This window comes from Macaca fascicularis, chromosome 11 (assembly GCF_037993035.2).
Source record: "Macaca fascicularis isolate 582-1 chromosome 11, T2T-MFA8v1.1".
Taxonomy (NCBI): Eukaryota; Metazoa; Chordata; class Mammalia; order Primates; family Cercopithecidae; genus Macaca; species Macaca fascicularis.
Window position 1 is genome coordinate 62,940,326 of NC_088385.1, and position 10,036 is coordinate 62,950,361.

General features: G+C 53.6%; 2 protein-coding genes across 17 annotated transcripts; both read left to right on the top strand.

Annotated features, from left to right (window-relative positions):
• Positions 1 to 719: 719 nt before the first annotated feature.
• On the top strand, positions 720 to 6,130 carry MYL6B (myosin light chain 6B). 4 transcript variants are annotated; one of them, XM_015431020.3, is made up of 8 exons: positions 720 to 780; positions 2,001 to 2,244; positions 2,963 to 2,990; positions 3,206 to 3,349; positions 3,567 to 3,740; positions 5,619 to 5,696; positions 5,849 to 5,886; positions 6,031 to 6,130. In XM_015431020.3, the coding sequence occupies exons 2-7, from the start codon at positions 2,068 to 2,070 to the stop codon at positions 5,875 to 5,877; spliced, it is 630 nt and encodes a 209-aa protein (XP_015286506.1). In that variant the 5' UTR covers positions 720 to 780; positions 2,001 to 2,067; the 3' UTR covers positions 5,878 to 5,886; positions 6,031 to 6,130. The 4 variants fall into 4 exon arrangements, with proteins under 4 accessions (XP_015286506.1, XP_005571241.2, XP_015286504.2 ...); XM_005571184.4 differs by having other exon boundaries at positions 2,022 to 2,244; XM_015431018.4 differs by lacking the exons at positions 5,619 to 5,696; positions 5,849 to 5,886; positions 6,031 to 6,130 and having other exon boundaries at positions 3,567 to 4,036.
• A 332-nt stretch (positions 6,131 to 6,462) lies between these two features.
• On the top strand, positions 6,463 to 9,639 carry MYL6 (myosin light chain 6). Of its 13 annotated transcripts, none has more exons than XM_065525211.2 (8): positions 6,463 to 6,529; positions 6,775 to 6,802; positions 6,993 to 7,012; positions 7,679 to 7,822; positions 8,056 to 8,229; positions 8,323 to 8,400; positions 8,696 to 8,740; positions 9,455 to 9,639. In XM_065525211.2, exons 4-7 carry the CDS (start codon positions 7,753 to 7,755, stop codon positions 8,722 to 8,724), a joined length of 351 nt encoding a protein of 116 aa, XP_065381283.1. In that variant the 5' UTR covers positions 6,463 to 6,529; positions 6,775 to 6,802; positions 6,993 to 7,012; positions 7,679 to 7,752; the 3' UTR covers positions 8,725 to 8,740; positions 9,455 to 9,639. The 13 variants fall into 13 exon arrangements, with proteins under 13 accessions (XP_065381283.1, XP_073863255.1, XP_065381280.1 ...); XM_074007154.1 differs by having other exon boundaries at positions 6,463 to 6,518; XM_065525208.2 differs by lacking the exon at positions 8,696 to 8,740 and having other exon boundaries at positions 6,463 to 6,562.
• Positions 9,640 to 10,036: the final 397 nt, after the last annotated feature.

Sequence of the window (10,036 nt, forward strand, 5' to 3'; positions counted from 1 at the left end):
GGGCCCGGCCGGGCTGGTTCCCATCCTCTGATCAACGCCTAGGGGAACCAGTAAACTCCAATGCTGACCATAAGTGTCTCAGAAAGTAGGTCTGGAAAGCCCAGCCCTCCGCTCAGGAACCTATGAAGACCGGGGAGGATAGCGCATATGCGGCCGCAGGATGGAAACCTCGATCAGAAGGCTGGGGCAGGTGACTGGGCTTAATTGCAAATTTTAACATTTACTTCAGCAACCAGTTCATTAAAAACAAACTACTCTGAGGCCTCTTTTTTTCCTACCAAACCCAAGAGGAAGCGAAAAAGAGCGCAGCCGCTCTCCCTGGGGCCGTAAGTGCTTCCAGCTATCTGACCTCCACGCTGCCTGCTGCAGCCTCAACCTTTCCCCTGGTTCGGAGTTCTTTCAGCAGTAGGTCCAGGAAAACACCTGCCCCGCTCCCCACCGCCCCCCCGCCCCCACCGCCTCCCGAGACTAGGAGCCCGCCAGGGCTAAGTAGGAGGGATACCCTAGGGACCCTGCAGGGTTTTAGGGTTGGGGTGGATTGGAAATTGTTCATTGCCTTTCAGTTCCGGGACATGGAAGGACACTGAGTCACCAAACGCCGCCATGGGCCGGAAGCCACCGCCCTAGCCTCAGCTGCAATCTAGAGCGCGGCGTATCCCGTGAGCCCACTGGGGACTACGACTCCCGGCATGCTCCGCGGCCGTCGGAATTAACCCTTCAGGGCTGGGGGGCCGCGCTGTGCACCGCCCCCTCGCCAGCCACAGACGCGGACCCCGCAGGGTGAGTTTTGGGGGGCTGAGGAGGGCCGCTTTCTTTAAGGTTTAGTGGGGTGTGTGAGAGTGTGTGTGTGTGTGTGTGTGTGTGTGTCTGTGTGTGATGTATTTTGTAAAAATGGGACAGTTTGCAGTAATGAGATTCAGACACTGTTTTGCGAATGGGAGACCCAGCATCAACCCCGGGGCCTAAGTGGAGTCACTGCTATCTTCCTCAGAATGCTACCTAAATCCTTTCCTAATTTCCCCCAGAACAAAAGTAGGCCGCAACCCCTCCCCACTCCCAAACACCCCCCAACTTGGACTCTCTCCCAGTGCCCCCGGCAAGGTTTGTGACCTGGCCCCTGAGTCGGGATTTTTATTATACCCCTGGTAGTGGGATGAATACTCATGGAGGCCATAGGAGTGCCCACATCCTCTTGGATTAGGGAATTTAAGCCTTCTCCCAGAGCCCGCCCTTCTCGGGTGCCACCACAGGGTCCCCACAGGTTCAGCAAGCGCCCTACCTTTTGTTTGTGTTGAATGACAGTGGTCTTGTGGAGAAGGTTCCTTCCATGGAAGAATGGGTAGCAGATGTTAAACCTGATCTTTGCCCCCACTCCTTCCCCTAAAACAACACTGCGCACTAGGAGACAATGAGGGATGTCACACTCCTGTTTCTATGACTATTCTTCCTTTATACTGTGAATAGTTTCAATTCTTGGCTGGGTGCGGGCTCAGGAACTACAAGTATTAGGGATTATTAGACTGTAGGGTTAACTACCCCTGCTCTTTACAAAGCCATGGTCAGAAAGGAGTGGAGGGGCTGGGCAGATGGGCTGCTTGTTTTTGTCATTGCTCCCAGACCACACTTTAACTTGTTCCAGTTCACACAAGCCTCCCTGACTGCTACCCCTCACCCCACCCTTCGAGAAGACTAAAGCTGCTGGATCACCTGCTTTGCCTCACCACCCCCATCTCAGTGCAAGCATCCTATCCTCACCCTGGAGGTTAACTACCTCTCATTCTGGGCAGTCCCTGGCTTCCTCCCCTACCCTCAAAGGAAACATTGTTCTTTTCTGGACAGCCTTTGGGGATGAGGGGACAGAGGGAAGAAGACCTTGGGGCAGGAGTCCTGAACCATAGGAGGCCAAGGGAGTGAGGGCAGACGGTTATATCTCTCCTCTACCTCATCCTCGCCACAGCCAACTGGCTCCCTGCCCCTGCCCCCGCCCCTTGACATCCCAGACTCCCTGGCTATTTAAACAGAGATGGGTGCCCCCATCCGCACACTGTCCTTTGGCCACCGGACATCATGCCTCCCAAGAAGGATGTTCCCGTGAAGAAACCAGCAGGGCCCTCCATCTCCAAACCTGCTGCTAAGCCAGCAGCAGCAGCAGGGGCTCCTCCAGCCAAGAGCAAAGCTGAGCCAGCTGTCCCCCAGGCCCCTCAGAAAACCCAGGAGCCTCCAATCGATCTCTCCAAAGTGGTGGTGAGTCTCTGGAAAGTGAAGATAATTGGAGGGGGTGGTTTGAGGGTGAGATACAGCCTAGGGGATTAGGGGGTATCTAGAAGGTAGGGAATCAATGAACCCTGGAATGAGATTGGGGCTTTCCCTTAGTCCCCCATTTGCAAGCATCCAGGCTTATGACTCTGCTGTTGTCTTTGCTGTTCTCTCCCTCTAACCTATAACCATGTGTGTACAGCACATGCACACTCACTTACCCCCTGCTGGAGGCAGGGACTCTTAGATGGGGAACATCTGGGTTCTGAGGACAGTTTCAAGGTGAAGGGAAAAGAGCTGTTGCCTGCCCCTGGCTGGTGATTCAACTCAAAAGGCCTGCAGCTCTGAACTCCAGGAAGGGAGGCTGAAGAGGACAGACTTGTTAGACAATCACAGCTGGGGGCCAGGGGTAAATTTAGCCTTTGTTCAGCCCCCAGTTATGTGAGGGATGCAGGGCTCAGGGCAATGGAGGGAGGGAAACAGGTGGCATGGGATTAACCCTGTTCCCAGGAAACCCTCCCCACTGTAATTCCTCTTCTTGGGATTCTCCCAAGGCCCAGAGCTGGGAATGGGACTGAGGTGGCTGGGCTTCCAGCCTGGTCCCTTTGGGCCCCTCCTCAGAAGTGGCTGCCAGTTGGTTGGGAAGAGTGCTGGAGAGGGACTGAATAAACTGTCATCTCTCCCCACCTGCTTTTTTCTTCCACAGATCGAGTTTAACAAGGACCAGCTGGAGGGTGAGGAGAAGCTGGTCTAAGCCCACTGTCCAGTCCCCAATCCCCTGGTCAGATTCTCTTTCTATTCCCCTAACCCCAGTCCCGACCTTGAAACCTCCCATACTAGTCCTCTTTTCCTCCCTTGTTCTGTTCACATAGTTTCTGAAATTCCCTTCTGTCTGGGGGTGATGGGAACCCCTAGTCAGTGTCTACACTGACCCTTCCTTATACCTTAGAGTTCAAGGAGGCCTTCGAGCTGTTTGACCGAGTGGGGGATGGCAAGATCCTGTACAGCCAGTGTGGGGACGTGATGAGGGCCCTGGGCCAGAACCCCACCAACGCCGAGGTGCTCAAGGTCCTGGGGAACCCCAAGAGTGATGGTGAGGGGACCCTTGGAACAATTCGGGTTTTTAGTTTTCAGAAGTTGAATGTTGGTAACAAAGAATGAGGTGGATCTCAGGACTTCAAAAACTGTCAAACACAGAAGCAGGAAAATATCCTAAATGCTGAACAGGATGAAAGCATTGTGGTAGGGTTGGGAGCCGGGTCCTATGTGATACTACAGTGACCTCTCCTTCATCTCTCTCCAACCTCCAGAGCTGAAGTCCCGGCGTGTGGACTTTGAAACTTTCCTGCCCATGCTCCAGGCAGTGGCCAAGAACCGGGACCAAGGCACATATGAGGACTACTTGGAGGGGCTTCGTGTGTTTGACAAGGAGGGGGACGGCAAAGTCATGGGAGCAGAGCTCAGACATGTTCTCACCACCCTCGGTGAGGCAGGCAAGGGGGACCAGAACTACTTTAGAGTGGAGAGGGGAATGGGGTGGGCCAGAAAAAAGACTGGCCAGATAAGCAGAGCCAGCAGGAGGATTACTATCTGCAGGTTGTCGGCAGGAGACTGAGAAGGTCAGAGCTGTGGGGGTAGAATCTGAAGGACTTGCTCTTCCAGAGTCTAAAGTGCCTTCCAGAGGACAGAGGAAAAGGGATGAGGCAGGAAATCTGAATTTTCATTTTGGAAGAGACGTGTGGGTTGTGTGTTCTGGTACAAGTCTCTTAACCTCCTGGAATTGTTTCCTTGTCAGTCAATACTTTCACCAGTACTAGGGTGAAATGGAAAGCAAGAGGCATCCATGACTAGGGAGGATTCCCTTGAGAACTGAGGCTATGAGAAATCGTCAGGGTGGGAGACTCTAAAGAGTGTGGCCTGGCCAGGTGCGGTGGCTCACGCCTCTAATCCCAGCATTTTGGGAGGCCAAGGCGGGCGGATCACCTGAGCTCAGGAGTTCAAGACCAGCCTGGCCAAAAGGGTGAAACCCCGTCTCTATTAGTAATACAAAAATTAGGTGGGCATGGTGGCACGTGCCTGTAGTCCCAGCTACCCAGGAGGCTGAGGCAGAAGAATCGCTGGAACCCGGGAGTCTGAGGTTGCAGTGAGCCAAGATCACACCACTGCACTCCAGCCTGGGGGACAGAGCAAGATTCTGTCTCAAAAAAAAAAAAAAAGGCCGGGCACGGTGGCTGAAGCCTGTAATCCCAGCACTTTGGGAAGCCGAGGTAGGCAGATCACTTGAGGTCAGGAGTTCGAGACCAAGACCAGCGTGGCCAACATGGTGAAACCTCATCTCTACTAAAAACACAAAAATTAGCCGGGCATGATGGTGGGTGCCTGTAATTCCAGCTTCTCGGGAGGCTAAGGCAGGAGAATCGCTTTAACCTGGGAGGTGGAGGTTGCAATGAGCTGAGACCGTGCCACTGCACTCCAGCCTGGGCGATAGAGCAAGACTCAGTTTAAAAAAAAAAAAAAAAAAACAAAACAGCATGGCCTGGCCGGGCGCAGTGGCTCACTCCTATAATCCTAGCACTTCAGGAGGCCAAGGCAGGAGGATCACTTGAGCCCAGGAGTTCGAGACCAGCCTGGGCAACATAGTGAGATTCTCTATTAAAAAAAAAAAAATTACAAGGCCAGGCGTGGTGGCTCACACCTGTAATCTCAGCATTTTGGGAGGCAGAAGTGGGCAGATCATTTGAGCTCAGGAGTTTGAGACCAGCCTGAGCAACATGGCAAAACCATGTCTCTACAAAAAAATAAAAAAATTAGCTAGGCGTGGTGGTGTACACTTGTAGTCCCAGCTACTTCGAAAGCTGATGTGAATCACTGGAGCCCAGGAGGTGGAAGTTGCAGTGAGCCATGATGATGTCACTGCATTCCAGCTGGGTGACAGAGGGAGACCCTATCTAAAAAAAAAAAAAAAAAAAAAAAATTACAATTGTTATGTTCATATTATTGTTTACAAAAATATATGGAAAAAGCCAGGGGCAGTGGCTCATGCCTGTAATCCCAGCACTTTGGGAGGCTGAAGCAAGTGTATGACCTGAGGTCAAGAGTTTGAGAGCAGCCTGCCCAACATGGCGAAACCTCATCTCTACCAGAAATACAAAAAATTAGCGGTGAACCTGTAGTCCCAGCTACTCGGGAGGCTGAGGCAGGAGAATCGCTTAAACACGGGAGGCGGAGGTTGCAGTGAGCCGAGACTGCTCCACTGCACTCCAGCCTGGGTGACAGGAGCGAAACAACGTCTCGGAAAAAAGCATTGCCTGGGTGAGTGAAGGAGGGAAAGCAGGGACTCAGACGTTGTGTCTGGGATTCAGGAGAGAAGATGACTGAGGAGGAGGTGGAGACTGTTCTGGCAGGACATGAGGACAGCAACGGCTGCATCAACTACGAGGGTGAGGGGCCAAAAAAGCAGGAGCGGGGCCGGGGGAGGAGGGGAGCCCGGCGTCTTGCCGCGTGTGGGCGGGGGCACCCCTGAATTACCTAGAGTCAGATGTATTATCCAGAGGCCTGCTTCTGAAGCCCCTCTTGCCTCCTCTCTTTGCAGCCTTCTTGAAACACATCCTAAGCGTCTGAGTGCTACAGGTAGGGCCTTCCCACCCCTTCACCGCGCCTTAAGAGGCAAGTCTCCCGCGCTTCTCAGCCAGCATAGAAAAGCAGCGGAGTTCGTTCTGCTGTCCGGTTGCTGCGCGGGCTCCAGCGCTTGGCAACTTTCGTTTTTTTCCACAGATCCAGTGGGGTCCGGACACTGGGCCCCGCGGGCGGAAGCACGTTCCAGCCACCAGGAGGCCACCTATTGTTTCAAAATAAAGACTGGGTTCCTCTCTTCGTTTCGGACTATTTTTTTCATGGTTGGGGGAGCAAGGGGAGACGGGGAGGGTGCTAGGAGGAGAGGGCGGGAAAAGAAGGCTCTCTCCTCTTCCAGTCCTCTAATGTTCCTGTTGTTGGGAGGCGAGATTAATTGTGCCCCGTGCCCCACGCCCCCCCCACTCCCATCCCCGAGCGGTTCTGTGCCCAGGTAGGGCTGGAGAAAGGAACAGCGGGCCCCGCCCACGTCATTACTAATGTAGCAATCATCTGCATAAACCCAGGTCACGGTTCCTATTGGCTGAGTCCGCTGAGGGTGACGTCATTGGGACGTACTAAGACTAGGGTTGGGCCGAGAGTCGGAGCCATTACTGCAGGAAAAGGTCCCGCAGAGCTGAGCAGTCAAGATGGTGGGGCCCAGGTCCTGGGAGATGGGCAGGATTGGGGGCGAGAGGTGGGAAGAGACGGGTGGGGGGCGAGGAGAAGGCAGGGGTAGGAGGCAAAGGGAACCTGAGGACCCGAAAGGTTGGAGGTGGGGTTGGAAAGCCTGGGGCCCTATCCTGCGGGGAAGCGAGTCTGCAGCCTGAAACAGGAGTTTGTGGGGCTGGGATAGAAACTCGGGGGATTGGCGTTCAGATGCTGACCACTTCCCTCTTCTCTGAGCAGTGTGACTTCACCGAAGACCAGACCGCAGGTAGGTTATCTCTGATCCCTACCGAGGTCACCCTTAGGGAGAGGGACACCCGCCCCCCAGCACCTATCCTCTAATCTTAATCTGTCATCTCTTTAGCACCCCTATGAGGTTACCCCCTGGATTATTTTCTCTTCTTTTGGATCCTCCATTTTCTTTTCTCACTTTCTTCCTCCCTCCCCTTCCACTCTAGATCTGAGTCCCAAGCACTGGGTGAGTTTTAGGTGGTGTGGGTATGTGAAAAAACTTGGTCACCTAATGCCTGCTGTTTGTGGGGTCTGGGGAGGGTGTATAAAGCTGCCTGCTCTCCTTTGTCCCTTAATCAGCTACTTCTGTCTTTTTTCTCCTCCTGTGATAACTGCCCCTGACCTCCCAGCTTGCAGTTGTGAAGACTGTAGAGCAGTGACTTCATATTCTGTGCAGATGGGGACAGGACAGGGGAGTTTGCTAAGGATATGACTGTAGCTCTACCCTCTGGAAGTTCTCTTTGTACTGGAGGGGTGCGAAGTGGCAGGTTGGGATGACCCTGGTCCCAGGCTGCTGCTCTCACTTCCTTATAAGGACAGGACTGAGACTGGGCGGTGGCGAATTCCTGCCCTGAGAAGTGTAGTAGCAGCAGTGGAGATTGGCAGGTCTGCCGCAGGCAGAGGGGGATGTGTAAATGGATGTTACCAGGCTGCCAGAGGGGGAGGAAGGCTCTATATAGGACACCTGAGTTGGGAGGAAGATAAATAGATCCCTCTTAAGTACACTTCGGTGTACAGTTTGGTGCAGATATCTGGTTTCCTCAGCATGATCAAAGTTGAATGGGCAGCAGGCTCTGAGGTAGGGTTTGGGTTAACCCTCAAATCCTGTGTTGACATTCATCTGAATCCTCAGAGTTCAAGGAGGCCTTCCAGCTGTTTGACCGGACAGGTGATGGCAAGATCCTGTACAGCCAGTGTGGGGACGTGATGAGGGCCCTGGGCCAGAACCCTACCAACGCCGAGGTGCTCAAGGTCCTGGGGAACCCCAAGAGTGATGGTGAGGGGCCTCAAGAACAACAACTCAGTGTGGTCATGGGCCCACAGTTCTTCAGCTAAGAGCTTCCCTTTATCTTCATAGGCCCCAAACTCAAAAGTCTGGATTAGCAAATCCCATGGATTTCCCTGCTTAGGAGGGAGTCATCTCTCTGTTCAGTTGAGGTCTCTATTATCCCCTGTCCTGAGAACTTGTGTTACTTCTCTGGCCTGACACTTCCACCTCCTTTATGGCAGAGATGAACGTGAAGGTGCTGGACTTTGAGCACTTTCTGCCCATGCTGCAGACAGTGGCCAAGAACAAGGACCAGGGCACCTATGAGGATTATGTCGAAGGACTTCGGGTGTTTGACAAGGAAGGAAATGGCACTGTCATGGGTGCTGAAATCCGGCATGTTCTTGTCACACTGGGTAAGGTTCTGTGTCCTTGTCCTTGAGCTGAGATGCCACCCTGAATACCTCACTTGTCTCCCAATTCCAAAGATGCTTTCTTTCCCCCTGCAGGTGAGAAGATGACAGAGGAAGAAGTAGAGATGCTGGTGGCAGGGCACGAGGACAGCAATGGTTGTATCAACTATGAAGGTAAGGGGTGAACTGCGCTTTCGCAGCCACATGGGGCAGGTCAAGTATAGTGTTTGGGGCTTTCCCTATCCCTGGACGTGGGCTCCAAAAAGAGCCAGGAGGCAAGGTGCAGGGCCCTGCCCAGCCCAGCCCAGGAGTGGGAGGTCAGGGGGGTGTAACGGGAAAGGAAGGAGTAGTATTGTAGAGGGTGGGAAGGAATGAGAAGTGAAATAATGGAATGTCTGTCCCCACCGCCTGACCCCTCACCCCATGTCTGTGTCTTGTCTTCACCATGAATGTCTCTTCCTTCCTGCAGCGTTTGTGAGGCATATCCTGTCGGGGTGACGGGCCCATGGGGCGGGTACGGCTCCTCCCAGCCTCTCCTCTAGTTGATCTCCCCAGTGTTTCTTTTTTCCTCAACCTGTGCTCTTTATCCCCTGCCCTTACCCTACTACCATCTGACTTCCTCCTGGCATGTTTCTGCATGGAGCTGACTAGGGAGGGGAGGGATTCCTCATAGAGGAATACAGCCTGGGGGTAAGGTACCTCTTTACTTCTAGAATGGGCCCTGAGGTTTTACTTATAGGGCCCTGGGTGCTGGTGTCTGGGAACTCTCACCAGCCTGTATACCAGTCTTGCTTTAGGGTGACCTGGCCCTGGAACATGGGTAGCTGGCATAGAGGGGTATGGGTTGCCTGCCCCATTCTGCTGCTATAGCTGAACAGTCCTTTCCCCTTCCCTCGCTGGGCAGCTTGGAGGTACCCTAACCCAAAACTCTTGTCCTCTCCTCCCGCCAGTGGCTGACAGTAGCTGTAGGTGTAGTTGAGAACTTTTCTGCCTCTGCTGTGTTCTTGCTGCTCAGGGTGGGGAGGGGCACTAACAGCTGGTGGGAGGGGAGCTAGGGGCAGGGAGAACTGGTCAGACTCAAGGTGGCTCCTCTGCAAACTGACCCCAGGGTTGGTTGCTGTGGGCATGTTCCCTCTTATGCTACCTTTGCAGTCTTGTAGTCCCCTGGCCCTTGGTGTACCCCTCCACAGCCCTGTTCCCTGGCTCATTCCACCTTTCCTTTCCACAGAGCTCGTCCGCATGGTGCTGAATGGCTGAGGACCCTCCCAGTCTCCCGACTCCGTGCCTTTCCCTGTGTGAATTTTGTATCTAGCCTGAAGTTTCCCTAGGCTCTCTTGTCTCAGCACCTTTCCCATCTTGTCTCTTGGATGATGTTTGCCGTCAGCATTCACCAAATAAACTTGCTCTCTGGGCCCTCGGTTCGGTTCTGCTTTCTTTCCTGAACAGGGTAAAGGGGAAGAAGGTGAGGTGGTGATGATTTCTGCCCTGAGGCAGAGTCCAAGGTCAATGGTGCAGGGGTTGAGGAAAGCTGAGGCAGGAAGCCCCTGTACTAGCCGTCTGGGCTTCATTTAAAAACTGCTGGCCCCATTCATCCATCTTACACAAGCTACCTCTTGGGAGATTAGGAAATCTCCTACTAGATTGGTCCTACCTAAGATCCTGGTAGGACCAAGGCTGGCCATCCCTGTTCCATTCCATATCAGGCTGTCTTCTCCTAGCCTTCCAGCTCCTTAAATCTGGCCCCCGCCCTCCCAAGCTCCCAGTAAGGCCTTTTGTGGGGAAGCCTGTGGAGTGTTTACTGGAGCTAAAA